Here is a 23,660-nt window from a genome sequence, read left to right on the forward strand (position 1 = left end):
TTTTTTTTTTTTAAGGTATTTACTGGTTGTATTATTACAGTGGACCCTATTTTAATATCTTGCTTCTGTAAAATGAATGGTTTTGTTTGCAAAATCCACAGCTTTATACTGTGAATTGCAATGTGCACAACCCCAAAACATGTAGTTTTACTCAAATAATACCGTAAAATCTAAGTTTTTCAGACATTTTCAACATTACAATATTTAATTGTAAATGTATGCATATTTATTTGTTTTCACAGACAATATTTATAATTTCAACATTTTATTACAGTAAAAACAAAGTTTTATCCAGTCTCAAAATTAACGGTTATTCAATCTATTTAATACAGTAAAAGGAAGTTTTTGGTTTTACGCCCATTACCGTTGGAATTTGAGTGTTTTGCTGTATATTTTACTGACTTTTGTTACAGTGTAGCCTGAAACCTATACTGTCAGAGCACATGAGAATGCAACTGACTGGAAATCCAGATGCTTGTTTTTTTTCCCATCATTTATGTTAATGATTCTTAAGCAGCTCTTTATCACGGCCAACACCTGCAGAGTAAAAATGATATTTTGAAGCTGGTATCTGGGTGTTTAAGAAATAATTTTTCTCTTTACTTTGCACAAATACAAGTCCTCTCTAAAAGACTTGAGCCATCCTGCTCATCTTCACATTTTGCTTCCAAGGAGCCAGACTTTCTTGCAATTTCTTTCAAAGACCTTAAAAATGTCTTTTTGAAGGTCTTGCAAAGTTTTGGCTTTTTACACTCATTTTCAAGGCAGTTCCTGTGCATGACCGTTATCAGAGGATTGCAGCTTTTTTGTTTTGTTTGTATGTTAGTTAAGCCACATAACATTGACCAATGAATTATGCAAATATTTAAAAAGGCATCTAACTGAAAGGATGAACCATTGTTGTGGCTACTTTGTTACTTGTAGCCTGTTGCAAAAAACATATACTCTTTTTTCGGTTGAATATATGAAACAAAAAACTGAAGATAACGCAGTTTAACAGGCATAATATAGTATTTTTACACCAGCAAGGTGATTCTTTAAGTGCATATCTCAGCATGATGTGGAGTCTGTCCTCAAAAAAAATCTGAGGAAAACTGAATCAGAGGAGGACAAAAGAAGTATCAGGTCGTAAAAATCTACAGCAGATAAACGGTGTCTGAAAGTCACGTCCTTGAGAAAAGAAATCCAGCAAAGACCTGACAAGTGGATCAGGACCTTCAGTTGATCCATCTACTGTTAACTGACGCCTCATCAGAAATGGTCTCAGTGTGAAGAGTGGCTGTCAAGAAGCTATTCTTTAGAAAGAGGAAAAGGGAAAGAAGGGTGAGGTGTTCCAAATTACACAAAAACCAAATACAGCCAAGGCCAAAGCAGAAATCTGGGGAAATAATCCTGAAGACTATTTCAAGAAATGATAAAAAAGCTTGACTAAGAGAGGTCAGGCTGAGCTGGAGAATAAAAGTAATCAAATATTGACTTTCAAGCTCATTAGAATTGCACAAACTCTGTTTTTGCATGTTTCACTCATTTTCCTAGCAACATATAATAGTAGGTGGTGGGTTAGTGGGTGGCTCAAGACTTTTGCACATCACTGCCTCATCAATAAATATGAAAAAAATATGTAAGAGAATCATCACCTACTGACATATGTGTACAAGCACCAGTTCTGAAACAGGTAAATATCTGTCGATTTATTCTAGGGACTTTGCCGTCTAATTCTAAACTAAACTTATGTAATGCATGTATTTGTGGGAGTGTCAGAGAGAGAGAGATTCAACAAAAAAAGTATTTGATATTTGTGCTCCAACACTTGTGCACACACAAATGACAATGTAAAGAAAACAAGACCACTGAATTATAGAATCACAATGTTTATCATATGTTAGGTCCATAGAAATCCATGCTTAATAACATAATGATAGTAATAATAATAATAATAATGATAATAATAATAATAATAATAATAATAATAATCAGGTGATTTTTACATATTTAAATTGGATGATATGAAAAGGACGAGTCAGAGTCCAGGCTCGTTTTCTTTGCTAAATTTGAACATGAAACACTGAAACACCTGAATGAGAAGTGTATCCACCGCTCAGCCAAATCAAAGCAAACTGGACAGACAGCAGAATCACAATATAACAGGTCTACTCCAGAAAGTAATAGCCTGCATAAATTACATACATGACTGTGGTGCAAACATGAAAATGGAGCCAAACATTTGTACATTTAAAAATTATTTACAGGTCAATATCTACAATCAAAGGTTTTCTCAAAAGAAATATTATATAATAGGCAATCAAAGAAAATATTAGAAATAAGAAAAACAACAACATAAAAGAAAAAGTCAGTGAAAGAATTATTCATTTTCGTCCCCAAATTACAAGCAAGAGGAGGGGCAATGTTTAGTTTAGAATTACACTACAATAAAAACACAAAAGCAGATCAAAGCAGGACTGAAGTTTCGGCATAAAACCAAAAATAACACTTGTACTGCCACAACTGTGAAACAACATTTAATAACAGTAAACAGCAGGTCTGATGTAATAGGCATAATGCATGTGAAAAAGAGGTTAATGCTTCAAATGCCTTTCAAAGCCCTTTACAGACAGAAGAGAACTGGAGATAGAGAGAGAGAGTTTTTTTGTTTTACCTACATCAGCCTGGGACCAGAAAACTAAAGTGTAAATGTCAGAGCTGTGACATGACAACAGCACAATAGAAACATATACACAATGATCAACATGCAGTAATGGGCTTTTCATAAAAATCCCTGGTCCTCGGGTCTAAAAGTACTGTATATTTTGCTGAATCCAGGCACTAACTTACATACCTCAAGTTTTATTTTAGAATTTATGTGCAGTGGGATTGTTTAGTTTTCTTAAACCTCAGAAATAAGAATCTATAATAAAACAATAGTTTAACAAAATTTCCTTTCATACTACCGAGTCTTCCATTTGGTGCTTTTTATAGTAATATTCAACCTAAGTAGGAATTGCAACATTGCTAGCAATAGTGTTCATGGTCTACAGTGTTTTGTTTCCAGAGAGCTTTAATTAAAAAGCAAAAAAAAAAAAAACCCAAAACAAAACAACTTTCTCCTTCTGTACTTAAACATCTCGCATTCAGAGTCCTTCTCCTGTCTCAGTGTTTAGTATAACAATATTAATGTAGGAACTCATTTCAATTTCAAAGCGAGAAACACACAAATGCATGTACACATGAACCATATGCACACACATAGATAGAAAAGCCAGAAAAAAAGGTCCAGAAGTAAACATCAGAGGGCGCCACTTGCAGGTGCATTTATCTTCACATTTTTCTCATCTTAAAAAAAGATGTTGCCTCTTTTTTTAATCACTTAACACTTCACTCAAACATTTGCATACCATTTTTCACTAACTGGTAAAGAAGAGAGAATTTAATGTATGCACAACATGCTGCGCATACATTCCAACGAATCCCCCCTCTCCTTGGCCAGTATTTGGTATGTTCCATCAATTGCCACAGGGCTCATGTGTCCACTCACACACACAAAAATACACTATTTTTTAACATTTTTACTGTTGCCTATTATTCTCAGACTTCATTACATCAATCAAATTCCAGAATGATTAATATCAGGCAGCAGTTATCGGTCTTTAACAGAAGCTTTGTGGAAAAGAGCAAAAAGGGACACAAGAGCACTGTTAATAAATAAAATCACATCGCTTACAGAAATGTTTAATGGAGAGAGGAAAGAAGAGCAGACAGATGAGTATCCTGTTCAGGTCTGTAGTTGGAATGGCTGGCAATAGAATAGAGGATACAAGGAAAGTGATGAGATGTAAAAACAGTCTCCTTGAAAATCACAACAGCGCAGGGAATGACACTTAATTGACAACAGAAATAACACAAACATTGTCTTTGGTGTAAACCGTTTAATCCAGTTCACACCTAAACTTGTCTCTTTCTGCATGTTGAAGCAGTACAGGCCTTGTGCTGCCACGTTTGAATTTACAAGCTGTCAGTGAAGATAAAATGCAGACTTCATGAATGACCTTTTAAATCAGAAGAGCTCCCTTTGAGTTTCAGTGTTTGCTGTGATTTTTTTATGTTGCTTTTCAGTCATTTTTCACAGCAGACGCTTCCTTAAGTCAAAATGTTTAATCCTTTAATTACCTTTGGAGTAAAGTGTTCTTTTACTTTAACTTGATGAAAGCCAAGTGATGCAATTTTTCTCTAGCATGATGTGGTGCTCCTGTGGAGTGCGCACTCTCACTAGGAATTACTTTGTATGGCTTGAACCAACCAGTATAAATCTTCGTATCAAATGTTCAACAGAGACAGTTTAATTAACTATGCATAAGAGAGTTTCACTTGTTTCCAGTGTTTTTCAGGTAAGTACAATTACAGAGAAGCCAAATATAACATATGATGACTCATAATTCTTGCACTTTCGACAAAGAAAAATCGCTGTTTTTAGACATTAAAAGGAAAAACAGACCAAATAAATACTTCAATGAGTCTGACAGGAGAAAAGCAGTGTGGGTCACACCACCTCTGGAGCACTTTGAGCTCCTGTTGGCTTAATAGGCAGTTGATTGGGTTGGCACGGTTAGGTTAGGTTAGGTTTCCTATCCTTATCAGTGAGTCTTGAAGTAGCCTGTGATGGTGCGTGTGTGTGTGTGTGTGTGTGTGTGTGGATCTGTGCAATTAACTGCCTCAGATGCGAACTGGGGGTCCACTGGGTGCTGTAAGGGGCACCTGAGAGCCGCAGTCATAGTCAAGTTCAGCCATCCGAGACCGGCTCATCATTCTACTGTGGGAGTACGCCCGTCTGTCTGTCTGTCTGTCCCTGAAACTCCTGATGTAACTCTGTGAACAGACAGGAAATAAAGGGCTGCGGTGGGTATATGGCATATGTAAATGCAGCAAGACACAAAAGCTTACACTCATGTACAATATTTCTTCAATGAAAAGTCTGACATGTGACACTTTTATCCCTGTTCAGTTTTCTTCTGAAGTCCCATTGACGAGGATCATTACCCCTTATCTTAACATTAAATATGAACCTGAAGCCTGCAGACGCTTAGTTTAGCCAGACATTATAGGGAGAGGACACTTAGTGAATCTTAAATAGAAATGTGTGGGAGAGTTCTGAAATGCTAAAGCTGGCAGTTGGGAAGAAATATAAGCCAGTCGTGTTGAGTGGCACATGTTTAGCTGAGTTTCACAACAGCAGGATTAGTATAGTTGTGTGTCTACTTTTCATTGTCCCAGTTTACCATTATTGTAGCAAAAATGTAGTTAAGTATACATATTTTTTTTTTAATTTGCAAGGCTTACTTCGTTACTTTGGCATGATCACTGAAGGAACTGTGTGCATGCTTAACAGAAGTACAGCTAAATAAATTCCTGGAGGTATCGGCAAAAATGGCTGTCAAACTGTATGACTTGCCCTCTGGCAGTAGTTCAGCACAGAGAGAATAAAGAGGTAGCCTGTTCTAAATGCAAAAGAATGATGAATATGTATCTATGAAACCAGTGAACACAAAGTTTTACATTTGATTTTGCTGTGCAGTTCATTTGTACAAAAATAAAACAGTTTCTGCATTTCCTACACTTCTTTGTCCTGAACTTGTCACTTAACTGTGCAGAGTGGAACACTGATGTCATTCGACTCAATTTAAAACTGTGACTTGAATGTAGAATTTTATGTAAAATCTAATTTCAGAGAGCCCGAAGAACACAAACATTTTAATGACCTGGACTGAGGATGTTCAGATTTTCATCTAATTACCTTGTTAAGAATAGATACAGTATTATAGCTTACCGGAGACAGCACATCTCCATCAAAGCGCCTTTTGGAGTTGGCTTTGCGGTGGTAGCCAGGCTCAGTCTGAGGAGGAGGAGGAGGGACTTTAGGAGGCTGAGAGCTCTGAGTTTGGTGATGAGGGTGAGATGCTGCTGGGTGGTGGTACTGCTGGTGGTTGTGATGGGAATGAGTCTTCTGCTTGTGCCCTGCTTTCTGGCTCTGTCTCTTTTTCTTCTTTTTGTTTTCCTTCTCCTTTTTCAGCCTCTCTTCTCTCTGTCGAATCCGCATGAGCTGGACCTTTCGCTGCTGTCGACTTAAAACCACTAGAGTCAAAGAAAAAAAGTTTTGATAATTAGTGGTAAGGAGAAGAAAATTAGAACCATAGATAATGAAGAGGGAGTGACTTCAGGATAAAGAGAAAACAGCAAAGCTTTTATAGAGAAACTAACTTTAGGTTACTTGTGTAACCCCAGTTTTCGGAGTTGCATGAGTGAGACATCTTGCTGTGGGATGCAGCACCTCTTCTCGCTTCAGCCAGCAAGAAGGATTATTTGGTGAAACATCTCACTTATGCTACTGTGAGAACAGAGGTTACATAAATAACCCAAAGTTTTCATTCCTAACATTGATTTTGATATCTCACTATGGGATATGGAGACCTTTTGTACTGCCAGACAAGCTTATCTCAAGCAAGCACCAGCAATCAGCAAGTAGCCCCCTTATAGAAGTGAAGACCTACAGCTTGGTACTGTTTGGGCTACACTTTCCAGTGTGTAGAACCAGACAAAAGTAAAGTGTACGCACAGATGTCTTGGAATGACACCCCCTTAATCAGGGCCTAGCTAGCCTATCTTTCAGGTGTTTGAATGTTGACTGCATAGTGGCGCAAGCTACTTAAGGGTGGGTGGTTCTGCCTGACACGGTCACTGCCATTACCAGCCAATCAAGACTGACTTAATGAGATAAATCCTTTTGAGGAATACGAGGGAGGCCCATCCCACAGTGAGACATTGAAACAATTGCTAAGAAAGAGAAGCGATTAAGTCAAGTGAATAGACATATTCAAAATTACTAAGGTAAGAAATACAAGAAATTGCCTTTAATCAGGCAAGAGCTTGTACACATATTTTAAATAGCTTTAAATGCAGATGATAAACTTTTCTCAAGGTTTATTTTGAATGGAGGCTATAAAAATAAAAAAAAGTAAAAATACTGATGCCAATTTGCTCATTTCCTTTATTCTGTTCAGTCTGTTGGCAGACAAATCATTTTCCTCTCTGCATGTACTTATACTGAGCTGTTCAGTCTCCTGACATATTGTGAGTGGGTGAGTGTGTTATTTTTGCACCCTGCCCAGAAAAGGATGCCCATAAACCATCCTGCTTCTCCGTCCATTACACATAGGAGTATTTTTGAGCATGGGTGTTTGTAGGCATTTCCATTCAGTGGTTAGATATACACTACAGAATATCAGGGATCTGTGTAATATTTATTATCTGAGCTTCAGTATTTATCCATTACAGATGTACTGTACTGGTCACAGCTGCCTTATGTGTGCGTGTGTAAGTGTAAGTGTAAGTGTTCAGAGGTCTATTGTTGTTTCTTCATGCAGGGGGACAACAGGGCACCATCTGGCAAGGAAACTGCTTAATAATACCCCCCTTTATTCCTTGGATCACCCCACGTCAGGCCCCTCTGGCCACATGCTTCTGTATGTGTGTGTGTGTTGAGGGGGGTTCCACTATTTTAAAAAGGTGCTTTGGAGTTTAGGTTCAAATAACAAAAAAATGCTTTGGGGTTAGTGTTGAGAGGCTATGTCAGTGACAGTGCATATTCAATTAGTATCTACACAGAGGGGCAAAAAACCCCTGAAAAAAACAGACGAGACAAGTCAAACATATGCGAGCTAATTCATTCATGGCCCTGTTCTGCACACTATTCAGTCAGCTGACAGATGATTTTCCTCACAGCTCCACTTGGGTGCCCAGCTTACCCATTGTGCCCCAGTTTATTATCCTCACTCTGCCCTTCCCCCAGTACACCTGCTTCCTCTTTACTTCTCTCTCTTCTCTCCTCTACACAATTTCTCATCCTTTGTTTACTGCCAGCAGAGTATCTTTTAGCAGATAAAGAGTAATTGAAAAAAGTTAATTCAAGATCACATGCTGTGGATGTTAAGTAATGCAAATAATGGTGGGACTTTTCATTACAGCTCAGTAATAATGTGGTCACTTCCACACATGTTTTAAGAATAATTATCATATTACTTGAAGTTTGCTTTAATAGGATATTAACCCTTTAAAGCCCAGTGTGTCATATTTGATACATGTGTTTTTGTGAGTTTTTGAGACTTCAGCATCATCAGAGTGACTTTTTTTTTTTACCTCAAAAAATGATATAAATTGCATGAAACTACCACATGTGCTTCCACATGATTAAGCCACAGTATTTATGTTGTTACCATGAAACAAAGAAGACTGCAGAGGGCATAAGGTTGGATACATTCCAGTGTTATAACATGATTATAGCATTCTTATATCTTTAAGAATGTTAATTTATTATTCTAAACATAAAAAAAATCAAGCATCCAAATATTAGCATTTTATTGCTAGCAGGCTATTACATATGATGTTATACTACAATACTATGGTACTATTACTAATTTGTTTGCCTTATTGGTATTTGTTTGTTTCTACTGTGTTACCTAGTTTTTGGTGCCTTGTTACCCAATTGCATACATTCCACTGTAACCATATTCAGTGTAACCACTGTTGATACAATATCACTTGGTTATTGTTTGGATGTTACTTTGGCAATTTATTGGTAATAAGATGCTATTCCATATTGTTACTTCTTTATTATTGCACAGTTACCACACTATTAGAAAGCTGTTATAGAAGATGATCCCCAGTTTGTATGTTGAAGAGGTTCTTATTCATTGTGGCTGACACCAATTTTATATTTGTCGAAATCTGGGGCCCTTTTTGCCAATCATATTACTGGGTTTCAACATAAACTTTAACCCATTTATTCACATTAGTGTTTATTGAAACTGAACTATGCATGACCCTGATTCCTTCCAGTGATTCCAAATTTTTCGGACTTATGTAACTCTCTGTTGCCCTGTCAACCTATACACAGAAGATCATCTTCTTTGGACATTGGTTTTTGTTTTGAAGATTTAATTTGTACTGTATTTTTTTAATAATTTACTAATAAAATAATTTGGGTTTTTTTTTTTTTATATAATTGTTGGTGTTGTGTGTTTGCTTTCTGGTTTTGTGCATTTTCTAATTTCTATCTCTGCAAAAATTTTATTGTTTTAATCTTATTTACTTCACCAAGTGCATTATGTGACTTAGAACTGGGTCTTATAAATAAACATTTTTGTCTTTCTGTTTACCTGTTTTTTATAGAAAGCTCCCCAGTTGTTGTCACATTTTATTGATTGGTGGAGAGACAACAACCCGATCATGAAAAATGCTTTGCCATGCACTGGGTGATAGAGATCAATTCAGGCATCAAAATTCCAGAACATTTGTTTACAGGATATGCTGACAGAGTGCATTCCAGTTTGCTTACATTAAAATTATTCAAAACAACAGAATAAATAAATACTATACAAGTATAATGCATCTATCTTTTTACCTGCTTGTACATCAGTATCTATAGCAATAATAAATATTACTAATTGTTTAACAATGATAATAATAATAATAATAATGATAGAATTTTATTTATTTTTTTTATTTTATTTTATGTGCAACACTGTGGGGCAATCAGTTCTTTTTTCTATCTCTTTCCCTCACAATTCACAGTTATAATTAGTTTACTTGACCAAGGCATAATCTCTGAGATAGACCCTCTGTTCTGGAAGCTTGTTTGTCTTTCTGTTTACCTGTTTTTTATGCAAAGCTGCTAGGACACATTTTGTGAAATGTGGTGGAGAGGTAAAGCACGGTCAAAGAAAGAATCCATTAACCTGCACTGCTGTATACATGTGTGTTTCTTTAAAATTTAGTTGAATGAGTTCAGAGGAGCCAGTGAGGTTCTAATCCGCAGTGTTTCTGTCTCTGCCCTTGTCTGTTTGGGTTATTTTTTTGTTCAAAATTCACAGAATAAATAAGGACTATACAAGTATAATGCATCTATCTTTTTACCTGCTTGTACATCAGTATCTATAGCAGTAAACCATATTTGTGTTTGTTTAACAACGTGGAAGAATGGTCATCATGTCATGGTCTGGTTTTATATTATTTCTTCACAAGAAACACTGTGTGCCCGTAATCTGTTTTTTTCCTCATCAGGTCTATTTTCACAATAGCACAGTTTGTCAGACCAGTGGCCTTGACAAAATCTATATTGCAACAAGTTTCAAAGAAGATAGATTGCCATGTTTCTCCTGTCATCAACTAGACACGGTTAAGTACTTAAATCAAACATTTTTGCTCAGAAATTTCAGCATTTTACAAACAGTCTGGAACATGTGACTTGTTTGTTTATCTTGGCACTAAATTGACAGACTGAAGTTACTGAATTTTAGGTAGTGAATGAGGTTCTAATCACTGTGTTTATGTTAGCCCTTGTCACTTTGGGTAATTATTGTTTGTTTCTGTTACCTATTGTGTTGAGGACATGTATGTGGAATAAGATTCTGTGTTGTGGCTGCTGTTTGAAAGTTGGGAAAAGCTTGTGTTGAAAGTGTAACACAAACTTGTGCAAAAACCAGTGATCGGTATATTCAGAATCCAGGTGGAAACATGAGGAACAGAGGTGATGCCCGCGCACTCATATGTTCATCATCCTCATTCATGACAAGTGAAGTACTATAACTGGTTTTCAAAAATACTGGCCTACAAAATCTAACTTCAACTTGTTTCAAAGAAGAAAGATTGACAAGTTTCTCCTATCATTAACTAGTATTAAAATAATAATAAAAAAAAATCTCTTTAGAGGACATTTCTACCAGCTATGTATTTATTTTATTTTTAATGACTATTTGTTTTCTTGCCAAGTAAATTGACAGACTCATGTCATAATTTTATCACAATGAATGCTGTTTACTCAACACAAACTTTATTTCAATTTAATTCACTAATTCATCTCTTACTCTGTTACAGCTGTTATCCTGGAGCACAATCAGAGAAAAACAAAGGGAATAAAAAAATTGTTCTATTTGCATTTGCCTACATTGCAGATGGGTGGTTTTGCCTCCACACTAAACAGGAAAAATGAGTGCAGTCTGGGGTTAAAGTGTGATTCAGCAGGTGTGGAAACCCCAAAATCGACTGTAGTGGTTCAGCATGCGGAAAAGAATCACAGTAATGTCTATGGTAAGCTTAATATATTTAGTTTATGGCTGTGATTAGCTGACCTGTGTTGCTGGTTTTTGAGGATTTAGCCAGCTAAATTCAGAAAGATATAAGCAAATGTTTAATGAGGCACCTTGACTGATTTTCATGATGTAGCCTAACACTGACCATGAACACCACAGCTACCCTACCCGAGTCCACCGTAGCGCAGAAAACTAACAATGTAGTCTGCACTAAACTGTCCAGCATTTTTCATGGAATCTTTGAATAACTCAAAGTTATCATACTCAAAGTTATTTGCAAGACATTTTAAAATATAAAAACACAATTTCATGCCATGTATAGATTCATCTGTTCAAAAAAAACCTGACTTGAATGACAACATTACATGTACGTTTGAAATCACAAGTTTATCAAAGAAACACTGAGTAATTCTTAAATTTAAAAAAAAACCTCTCTTCTTCTTCTTCTCCTGTTCTGCTTTTCTCTCTCTGTGAAATGCAGATGATATACCTTTAGCCAACAGACACATCTTGTAACAAACTGCACAGAAAAACTTTGGCTGTTTCCTGATATTTGCTGAACTGTAAGAAATGACCCTGCACTTAAAAATGTTGCTCCCTTTATACTCACTCCTCTTCTGCAGCACTAGCTAGGTGCTGAAGTACTGCAACCACAATCTTCAGTACCAAAAACAGCTTTTCAAATCATTCCAGGATTTTTTAACCCCAGAAGGGCTGTAAATGCATAAATTAAGTTTATTCCTCTTTCGTCTGTTTGTGTGTGATAAGCACCGGTGATTGATGCACCAATGGGAGTGCCTTTAGGATTGTGTTCCCTCCTTTCAGGTTCAAATCATTTTGAAAGTGTGCTGTGACGCGGAACAATTACTTACATCAAATGTCTAAAACCTAAATTAACAAGCCTGTATTTAAAATCTAGGGAGTAAAAAGTGGAGATGTTTGTGTTTAAAAGTGTGGAGTAAAGTTAAAGTACAGGTACCTGAAAATTCTGCTTAAGTAGAGTAACAAAATATGTTTACTTTGTTACTTCCCACCTTGGGAAATAGTAGCAGATCAAACCAAGTGTGTTGTGACATGACGAGCATAACATTCTCAGATAAATACATTTTCATTAATTTGCACTTTAAAATTTGGTTTATTTCACACAACACACGTGACACAGCAGAGGACTGTGACGTTACACACCATGAGACTCACTAATCCATGATGGGATTAGACCAACACTCCACGTGCATTAATGTGCCAGATTTGACAGCACGTCATTGGGTGTCTAGCACACTTAAAACTGACTGAGTCAGGGGGTGACTCAAATATCTTGTGCAAATACGCATGAAGGCGCATGAAGAAATCCATGATACTGATACACAGATGTCTGCCACTGTCGTCCCTCTGGACAAAGATAAGGCTCTTGTGATTTGAGCACAAGCTCAATTTGTAGACTTTGCTTCTGCTACAATGCAAGCTTGTGTGCTAACGCAGTGCACACGCACTGAGACGGAAGCTGTTTCGACAGGGTCATGCCCTGTGAGTGTCCTTTGTGGAGGACATACAATTGTTGTGTCTGCCTGATGTTATCCATGTGCTAAATATAAAATAACAGAGTTAGCAGAGATGTTGCTTCAGCTGCACTGTCGTAAGGCAGAGGAAAAAAACCTAACCCTTGACCCAACAAGGTGTCAAACAAGAATCTGTCACTGAAATAAATGCACGTCCGTCTTCTCCAGTGATAAGATGGTGCACATAAGTCACTCACTGTTCACTAAAGTCAGTCCTGGAGGGTGCTATTAATAGAGGCAGTATCTTAAGAGAGATTTCAGCTATCAGGTAAAGCAGGAGGTTTCCCAGAGCAATTAGAACCAGTGGTAAATCCTACTGAGGTGTCCACAACAGATGTTAGTTGCCTGATACCTATCAGAAAGCACTTAACCAAATAATGCAGAAACTGCCCTCCTCCTAATGCTTTCTCGCATTTTAAAAGTTAACAGATGGAGTTAGTTTCTTATTTACCAACATCTGGAGGTCTGTATGAGGTCTGAGATTGTCTTCATGACAAGCAGATAATTTGCCTGTGTACCAGGTAGCAGAAAGAAGCAAGGGCATAAGGGAGCAGACCTCTTTCCAGGCATTCCCATTATGGCCCACTGCTACTGATGGATAATTGCACTTTCAGCTGTGACAGTGCAAGAAAACTGCCATGGCACCAGGGCTTGGGTACTATGATGAGCTTGTGGGTTTTGTAGCCACCAGAATGACAACTAGATTCTCCTTCTGACTGTGCTAGAAAAAAGAAACCAGGTGAACTGGGGAAAATGGGTAAATGGGAAATCTGAGCCATGACTAGTGAGAGAAGGCAACATCCAGTGAAGGGTTGTCTTATATGTTCACAGAGATCTGCATTACTCTTTTATTTCATGGTGAACAAATCCACTTCTTCCTTCTCAAATTTGTCCAAAAACATCTACACAATGTATAGAACTCAAATTCCCTTTAATGTGTGAGAGACATCAAGTCTCCTGCGTGGATCTGTACTTCCATGATGCGAACCACTCTGATGAACAGCGTGAGATTTTGAGACTGCAGCAGCAGGCTACTGGCTATTTCAAACAAGCCTACTGTGTGTGCAATGCACACTGCTGCCATCATGTTGTCTGTTCATACTACAATATGTCTGGTTTTTCAGTAGAGGGGATCTAAGTATTTTAAAACTCTAACATCTGTAGACAGCTACTGAAAGTTTTCGTGGAGAGAATGATACTTCCAACAATTTCACCATGTAGAAATTGTTTCTCCATTTTTGCTGGTGATAACATGCTGTGACAATGGACAGTATAAAAATTATTATTATTTAACCTACTGCCTCATCACCCCCAACTGGTCGCAATAGATAGCTGCCCTTCCTTGGGCCTGGTTCTCTGAAGGTTCCTTCCTGTTAAAAAGGTTTTTTTTTTCTTCCCACTGTTGCCGTATGCTTGCTCAAAGGTGGTCATTTGGTTGTTGTGGTTTGTCTCTATTGTTGTAGTGTCTTTAGCTTATAATATAAAGTCCTTTTAGGTGACTGTTGTTGTGATTTGGTGCTATATAAATAAAAAAGCTTTGAGGACAATAAAATGAATAACAAGCTTAAACTTGGCCAAAAATTCCTCTCTGGCAAGATGCAAAAAACCACAAACATTGAAATAGGTTCTCAGTCTGCTCTGGTGAGTTTAGTTGTGTATAAAGCAATAATACTCACCCTCTGTGTGAGAAAATCCCTCTGCAGTGACTTTCCACTGAATCAGCACTCCGAGGAGTGCCAGGACAGGCCACACCCCCAAGATCACCCATGTAAACCAGCACACTGGCTTCTTGGGATCCACCTGCAAAAAATACAGTTCCAGTGTCAGTTATATCCTTAACTGCTGATCAGTTAAAGAATTTATCTTCTCCATTTCCTCCCAATTTTAATGATTTTTTTTCTTGCCAAGTGAAGTGCCTGAGCACAGACGGTGTGCAGATTCAGTGCAGATCTTTAAGCCAGCTGAGGCAATTATTTGATATATGCTCTATAAATATAATTGAGTTGACCTGGCAAGGCCTTTATAGACATTCCACACTTGAAGAAAAGTATTTGTAGTCCTGTTTCTACTAACATAAAGAACACACCCTTTTTCAAAATATGTTTTACATATTCTTTTAGTCTGACACACATATCACTGGAATATGTGTTTCAGAATATGGACTATGTCAGAATTACATATTCCATAACAGACAAGGTTTTTTTAATAACTTTTATAACTTTCTCACAAACATGTACTCAGAAAGATGCACAGAAGCATACCTTGATGTGCTTACCTTGAGTCTCTCATAAACGTAGTGTACCAAAGCGAACAGCTCTATAAAATAATCCACGGTTACGGTTATGATGGCAGAGCCAAATGTGGCAGTGGAGAGGGTGACAAAGCAGCGCTGCCACTGTAGTGTGAGGACAGCAAATAGTGTCCCAGAACCCAAGAGAATACCCAGAGGAACCCACACTGTTCTGGGGTGGTAGAACTCCTCCATGACCTAAGAGAGACAGGAAAAGTGTTTGCTTTGTTGTATGTGAATCAGTTTGGGATCATAATCTAAATACTATTTCAGAGTTAAGAAAAAAAAAACTACAATTGTGCAATTTTACAAAACCTACATTTCCTCAAAACTCACTGCAGAAGTGGCTTGTGGACAAATATAGACCTATAAATTTTGGTGCTGAGATTCCACTGAAACAACTGGGCACATTTTCATGAAACTGATTAAATCAGCTGAATCATGGGAAAAGTAACCCAGTTGATTTTAGTGTGGATTGTTCCAGGAAAATATCTAAACATGTATGATGGGTTTGTTGACAATGTCAAGTTTTCATGTATAGTTTATTTTACAAAAAAATTTCAGATACATAGTAATGGCATGCAGTACATTTATACACCTTTACTCTATAGATGACTAAAACTGCTTTCTGGTCCTTATCTTCAGTGTTATTGGTAAATGGCCTGTATTTGTATAGCGCTTTTTCTATCCCCAATACCCCAAAGCGCTTTTACACAGAGTGATCCACCCATTCACACATATTCACACACTGGTGATGGCAATAATTGTAGCCACAGCCACACTGACAGAGGCGATGCCGGACACTGGTGCCACCGGCCCTCTGACCACCACCAGTAGGCAATGGGTGAAGTGTCTTGCCCAAGGACAGGACCGAGACTGTCCACCAAATACACATATGATTTAATAATTTGGCTTTCACACCAGCAGACCCAGCAATAGGCAAATTACCACCAGTGATGCAACTCCAACCAGCAGACCCAGCAGCAGGCCCACCATAAACAGCCCCACACTGCGAACCAGCATCGTCACCAGACCACACAGGGTCCCGATGCCCAGGCCGATGCCCACGGACGCCTCCACACTCAGCTGAGTGTCCATCACCCTCTCCTTGTAGCATAGCATGAAGATGACCACAGAGCCAAACATTAGGCCTGTTAGAAACAACACGGCCTTGAAGCATCGATAGCCTGGAGGACAGATGGAAAATAAACCAATGTGAAGATATGACCAGCATACAAATGCATAAAATCTACACACAAGCCTGAGGGAAAAAAACACAGAATTTAAACACATCAAAGTGACAAGATGAGACACAAAAGAGCAACAGTACAGTTCAGCTTCATTTTGAAACTATGGCGCAAGTCTAGTGCACATCAGTGAAGCGTGAGCAATCTGAAAACAGCAGCAGTAGAGGTCCAGAGATGCCAAAGGATACTGTCATGAAGGAGATGTCTAAATTTAAACTAACTACATTTTTTAAACTTGTGTTAGTAATAATAACAAAAATAACGGTTAACTGTTATTAATAAAGAATAATAACACAGGTCTGCAACCAAAAAATTGCATAGGATTTTTTGATTGTTTCTTATAGATTTTTACTCAATGAAACCAGGAAAAATAATTTTAAAAGTCCATCTCGTCAGGTTTTCTTGCAAAACTCATGTTTTTAGTTTAATTAAGTGTACAATTCCCTTTTTTAAACTGAAATCTGGTATCCTATACTTGAGTCAAAAAACCATGTCCAATTATGATGTCAGAAAAATTAGGCATAGTTAATTGTAATAAAATACTGATTTTTTCATCGCTGTTGTGCTTTTTTTTTTTTAAATGTAAAGTTCTCATGTTTTGCAAAAAAAAAAAAAAAACTGTAGATGATTGAGGGAAATGGACATCATTTTTGGATTCAGCGCCCTAAAAAACATAAAATTTACCAAAAATATCCCATGCAGCTGAATTTTTTTTGTATGAAAACCCTTTTGATTCTTCTTTATTTGAACATGAACTTACATCAATGTGTTATCTGTCTTCATCATTGGCCACATTTACTGAAAAATCCAAAAGCTATAGACTATTTCAAAGAACATTGGTTTAGTGAGACATAAACATTTACAGTTGCTGATGGGATGGATGATCCCATGACTGTAGCAAACCAAAATTACATTTTTAATGGAACAGTGAAAAGCATTAGTGTATATCAGCAGTAAGTGCCACAGGTATTTGTTTCCCGATTTAACATTTTGCTTTGGTTCTGTAATTACACTGCACTGTTTTCTCCATTCAGCCCAGTGATTAACTATACACTGTTTGTGGTTTTGCAAATGGCTCTTGAAATTAAAAGGATCTTATCGTATTTCATTTGAAAAGATAAAATATGCCAGGAAGAAAGCATAATGAACTGAGAAAAAAAATAATGATAAACAGCAACCACGCTATGGTGGGCAAGAAAGAGAGAGGCACTTCGGTGAGGAGCGATAAACTCGCTCTGTAAACATTTATGAAATTGCTTTAAAATATGATAATCATCATATTACTAAAGGTCATCCACATTCATTAGTCAGCAGGCTCGCTGAACAGAACAGCTGCTCTCCTAGTTTTCCCTTTTTTTCACCTTTCCCCCATATGTTCCCTCTTGTCCTTCTTGGCTTTCTTTCCATCTTAAAGTGTTTTAACTCAATGAAAACAAAGAAAAAATACTCTGAAAGATTAAAGGCTCATCTTATCAATAGTTTAAATCTCCTTGTCCTTGCTTCTATGTTTATTAATGTTTGTGTCCCCCTTTATGTCGACTCAGTAGCTCCGTCTCTCTGACTGGGCTCTGTCTCGAGGGGACCCAACGTCAGATTGTTATCTTTGTGTAATCAGGCATTGCACAGCTGAGCCAAACAATGCTCCTCTTCTCATCCAAACCACCGTCCGTGCTCACCCCCTTGTGACCATACCTCATTTATTTGACACACTTCTTATAGCTTCCTTTATTCCTTCCCCTCTGTCGTGTGTGTTTTCCTAGATACCATTCGCTTGCTGTGTGCAGTGAAAGCCACTGTATTCATCACAGCTGTTTGCACTTCTTCTGTTACAGAATGCCTCAAGGAGTACAAGTCCTGACATGGAGTAATTCAAGCATTTCCATAACATCTACAGCTAGCAGAAAATGTGTTTGGTCAGCAGCTGTCACAAATCCGCAACAATATTCTTTCATATTCGATGGTCCCCATAAATCAGCAAACGAATACTAAAATAAATTGTTTTTCCTTTACTTCTGCTATCTTTTCCTCTTCTTTCCCTTCATTAGCCTTCTATCCTTCCAACAGTTCTGCTGCTGCACTCTTTTCCCATCCCTCCCACTCCCTTCATTCCTCTCCTTTGCTCTCCCTACTTTTCCTCCATCAAACCCTCCCATCTGTTCACGCATGTCTTTCGACCTTTTTCTCTGCTTCATCCATCTTGTTCCAATAACATCACTCATCATTTCCGCCACAACTTTGTAATCCTGACTCAAATAAATGACAGCTAACCCTTTCTTCCTAAGACGTTGGAGGTAAACTAAATTCTGCAGTACCAAGAGGACTTTATCAGCAGGGAGAATCAATCTTCCTGCTGATAACGGTTTTCTTCATATTGTTCAAATGTGACTGCGGGGTTTCCAAGAAACATCAACAATATGCTCTGCATCTCATTTGCAGAAGAGTGATTATAGCTCCGAGAGTGACAATGCATGGAGTCAAACAGAGAGACTAACAGACACCCTAGGACTGAGGAGCTAAAGTATTTGAAGTAAAATTACACCGTTGTGTATTTGATGTCTTTTATTTCTTGCTGTTGATTTTTTGGCAGCATATAAGAAACAGTTTTTGGAGACACCTTCGATCACAGCCAGCAACATGCAGCATAATAACCGTATACACTTTTATCCTAATAGTGTGCCATATGCAAAAATTTTGAAATAAGGACATCACATTTTGGATTCTTACTAAATGAATGTGACATTTTTCAGAAAAAAAGAGTGACGACTTCTGCAGCAGTTCTTTATACACATTTCACCATCCACTTAAAGTGCAAAGGTTTTGAGCTAGTCTTCAGGAAAAGTTCTCCAGGCTTCTTGAAGGACATTCAAAGTTCTTCTCTGGATACTGACTGCCTTTTGTTCCACTCTTTGTCAAAATGATCCCACACTGATTAAGTAACAAGTTGCTTTACCTGTAGATGCAACACCAGTTCATCCCCTGAGTTAGGTACCTTTTTTATGTTTGAAAGATTCATTGGTCAGTCTTAAGTTTAAAAAAATAGATGTAAATGAATAAAAAGGTACATGGAATGGACTAAAAAACAGACATTTTTCAATTAAAAACTTTAAAAGACCTTTAGAAAGCCTAATGAACTATTGCTCGAGGCCACTTCAAAAACAATACAATAAAGTCTGGGTCCTTGTCAGAAAATATAAAGAAATGATGGGCGAATTGAGACTTTTAATCTTACAGCACTGCTGTAAGATTGCGAAACAAGGATCACAATGCAATTTGTTTTCACATTTCTTTCAAATTGAACTGTGTAACTATGTAACCAGTAAGGAGTTATGTTTACGATTAGTGGTTCAGCTTAGGTTTATCAGAAGAGTCATTTGTCAAAAAAAAAAAACACCAAAGAAGTGCTGTGAAAACACTGTGCTGCTTCAGTCTGCTCTTGCAATATCTTTGAATAACAGTGTGCTATACCTTTTTTTTAAATAAAAGAAACATTATGTGGTGTATGCTTTCAAATTTGTTAAAATAAAGTTCCCAGGTAGCCTGACTCACGCTAGTGTATTACTGGTGTATACAGTGGATGTTAATGCTTTTTATGTGCTCTCAATCCCTCCTTGTGCTTTTGCATGCAACAAGCCTTCTCAGAGGTTCAACATATTCAACATACATCAATATTCATCCAAAAAACAGCGTACAGGTTGTTCTGGGGCTCTTGCAGGTTGGGGCAGCTGCTCCCTGATTACACCTGACATCTCCAATCGACTGCAAGATTAATCCAGACAAGGCTTCTCTGCTTAAAATCCTATAGGTCCGCCTACAGCACCAAAACTTTATTTACCATCCTAGTGGCAACAATCAAATGCAGATCAGGCGCATAATAATATTTTTTTCTTTTAAGCATGAAATATGGCTCAATACACATGATTTACGAAAGTTTGTGTTCTGCAAACTTTCGTAAATCATATAATTTGCTCCAAATTATTCAGGTTAAAAAGGGGAAAAACTCCTAAAAATACAAATGTAATGAGACCTGCCACAAAAATAAACATGCCTCTGCTTTTCAGTCACTAAATTGCCACTGTGTGTTTCCTGTAAATACTGACAGCAGTTTTTCTTTTGTTTATTTGTTTTTTCATTGTCAAAAGAGATTTTCCACTGGCTTACAAGCAGACCATTTGTAAATCTGACTCCAATTTCATGTGTTTTCTTTGACTGGATATTGACCATACAAGACTATAAACAGTAGCAAAAGAAAAGAAAACCTAAATCATTTCAAGGATTTCATACCAGAAAACATATCCATGTCGGACAAATTCTTTGTTTCACCGACAGCTTAAATACACACCCGTGAATTTGTGGAATTACTCTTTTATGTGTGGTGTGTTTTCATTTGTCTGTAAACAAAAGACTGTATGCAAAAGTAAAATTACCTCTCCTATGGAAGAAAGAAATCATTGCGGTAAGGTTGATGGATATCACATCACATCAATATCAATAAATGCATAAGAAAAGCGTCTTCTCAGGCTTTTTTAATTCTGTAAAGTACAGAAAAATCCCAGTTTAGTAGGCTTTGCATTTGATCTTATGTGTATTCATTCCTACAGGCCGTGCTAAACCATCATTAACTTGCAGAAAGCCAAGAAGATGAAAATTTCCGGCACTTAAATGAAAAAAATTGCTGCAAGTGAGTATTTCTCACATTAATCATTCCTTTAGACAAACAGGGAGATCGCTTTACCCTGATTATTTATTGATTACACATTCCTGTAATGACTTTGCATCCAAACTAATTAGGGTGACCCCTCACTTATGATCCAATAAAATGCAGTCTCTCTCTCTCTCTCTGAGCACAAAACTAAGCCTCAATAAGGACTTCGTTCTTTAATGAATGGACCTGTGCATACAGTATGAGTCCAGACATTTGAAGACACAGAGAAGATTAAAAAAACACACAACAGGAGGTCCGCTGCCTTTTTGGCATGGCGCTTTTTATTAATTGCAAAACTTTGTGCAAGTTTCAAAAAATCAGTATGCCTACAACTTTTAGTTAAAAGAAAGAGAAACATGACTTAGAATAAGAAGCGGAATGACAGCATGTTTTAGTATGTCTGATCGTGATCGCTTTAATATCTCGATTTTACTTGAGCTCAGTCTATGCTGTGTGTTCGCCATGTTTTAGTGCAATTCATTCACCAAAGTGAAGCGAAAACACACACCCACTAAAGTCACAGTAGTCTTTGCTGCTGTATAAGAGCTCAATATTGACTCACAGAGTCAGAAACACGAAAACTACACTGTAGTGCCCTTAAATCAATAATATACATAGACCAGCAGAGCAGAATGAACTGAAAATGATGAGTAGGGATTTCATGGGATTTTGGCACCATGCTTTAGCAATTTTTTAATCAACGTTTGTACATAAAAATAAATTGACTTGCAACGTTTCCATTGTTATTACTGCTGCTGGCAGATGGCCACACAGAAGGGCTCTACTCTGTATGCAAGAGAGTTGCTTTGAGGTAACTTAAAATTAGAGCATAATGGATGAAAGAAAGTCATATATTGATCTTGGATACATTTTAAGATGATTCGGTCTTTATAATATTGGAGGTATACTTTGACATTTCCAGCAATTTGTGACCCCGCTGTATTTTTTCTCTCTTTTTTTCCATAAACTAATGTAATTGGCTGTTCAAAGTGCTTCATATTTAAGATACAAATTGCTATTAAAATTTTCATTAATGTTGATTTCTTTCTTTCTTTTTCTTTCTTTTTTTTCAGTTAATCACTTACCAAAGAAGCAATAGATGATTCCAAAGAGGCAGCACATGGAGCAGACCACAGAGGGCACAATCTCATATCTCCTCTCAATCTCTTGGTCACACCTCAGCCCCACCTCAGCCAAGCCAAACAGCTGGCTTGTGGAAGTCATGGTGGATAAAGTGGGGTCTAAAGGAGAGAAGAGGGTAGGGGGAAGGGATGGAGGGGGTTTGTAGGAATTTCTGGATCAGTGGGCCTCACCCATGGAGATGTGTCTAAGGGCGGGACAGAAAAAAAGAATGATGGAAAGAGAGGGCAGGAGTGAGAAGGGATGAGGAAAAGAAAGAGAATTATTATTGATTGTTCATTTTAAGTACTCAGCTCTGAGTGCTGACTATACACTAAGCATGCTCCATATTTCTGGAAAAAAAGAAACATCTCAGCACAACCATGAGTACTGCTGCAGATAAAATGCAATTCAGCCACTATCATTCACTTGGCTGTACAGTATAGAGGTGCAACATATTGCTGCCAACAGTTTGGAAGTTCGACCAGTTGCAGGAGCTATACAACACACACACACATATTCTAGTTGTTGCCATGGAAAAAACAACAGAATGAATTTGCATAAATTTGCATGCCGTGGGAAATTTGCGACACAAGTAAGAGGCTGTTTGTAGACCTCTTATTTGTACCCCAGAGCTAAGGTTTACGAAACGATTAATGTAAAACCCCCTTAATAATTTCACATCAGTGCTTTTGCCTGCACTCTGCCACTGATCTGTTCACTCACTGAAATATTACATTAACTCTTCTCTAAAACCATTCATTCTGTAAACACTCATTTCACATGACCTAAGAGAACAAATATTCCTTGTTTTTTTTTTTTTAACAAATACTCCGTGTTGTAACTTTTTCAAATATTCTGCTGGGCTTTTAAATAATTTACCTAAGTTAAGAAGCAGGAGAATATCCTGTAACACCTAAAACTAAAATTTGTATTTTAAATAACCAAATTTATGATTTAATGGAAATAAAGATTTTTGGTAGATTTAGGTATATATTTCTCTGACATAGAAAAACAAGTTGATAATTCATTAAGTCCATACTTCAGTATAGCAATATAGTGTTGAATAGAATAGAATAGAATAGAAAGCTTGTGTTGTGACTGTACTGAGTGAATCCAGAATATAATGACAATATTAGGAGGACTACTCCTGATTAAATAAAGTAATAAACACATATAAATAGATATATAAAAGAAATAAGCATAATTCATATGTGAGTATAGAAAAGCATAGATTTTGGGGGACAAAAAATAATGCACAATTAAGTATAGATAACTAAATCCAAAGTTCAAAGACTAATGTAAAAGCAAGGTTATATTGTACTAGTAAATCAGTGTTACTGCTATGTATATTACCATGTATATAGTGGTTATCACTGTTGCCTCACAGGACAAAGGTCCTGGGCTTTTAATACTTTCTGTGTGGACTCTGCATGTTCCTTCCCACAGTCCAAAGACACAGTTAGGTTAACTGGTGATTCTAAATTGGCTCTAGATGTGAATATGAGTGTGAATGGCTGTCTATCTGTTTGTGTTAGCCCCGCTACAGACTGACAAGCCGTCCCCTTCTCTCCTGTTGTCATAGCTGGGATAGGCGAGGTGGATAAGCAG

At 37.3% G+C, this 23,660-nt stretch overlaps 1 protein-coding gene across 1 annotated transcript; it reads right to left on the reverse strand.

Annotated features, from left to right (window-relative positions):
• Positions 1-1,898: 1,898 nt before the first annotated feature.
• On the reverse strand, positions 1,899-22,154 carry tmem198a (transmembrane protein 198a). Its single transcript, XM_039600358.1, has 6 exons — positions 22,016-22,154; positions 15,930-16,168; positions 14,967-15,179; positions 14,368-14,491; positions 5,819-6,123; positions 1,899-4,860 (listed from the first exon to the last, which is right to left on the reverse strand). The coding sequence occupies exons 1-6, from the start codon at positions 22,152-22,154 to the stop codon at positions 4,708-4,710; spliced, it is 1,173 nt and encodes a 390-aa protein (XP_039456292.1). The 3' UTR covers positions 1,899-4,707.
• Between the last annotated feature and the right edge of the window lie 1,506 nt (positions 22,155-23,660).

The sequence above is a fragment of the Oreochromis aureus genome, linkage group 16, assembly GCF_013358895.1.
Source record: "Oreochromis aureus strain Israel breed Guangdong linkage group 16, ZZ_aureus, whole genome shotgun sequence".
NCBI lineage: Eukaryota > Metazoa > Chordata > Actinopteri > Cichliformes > Cichlidae > Oreochromis > Oreochromis aureus.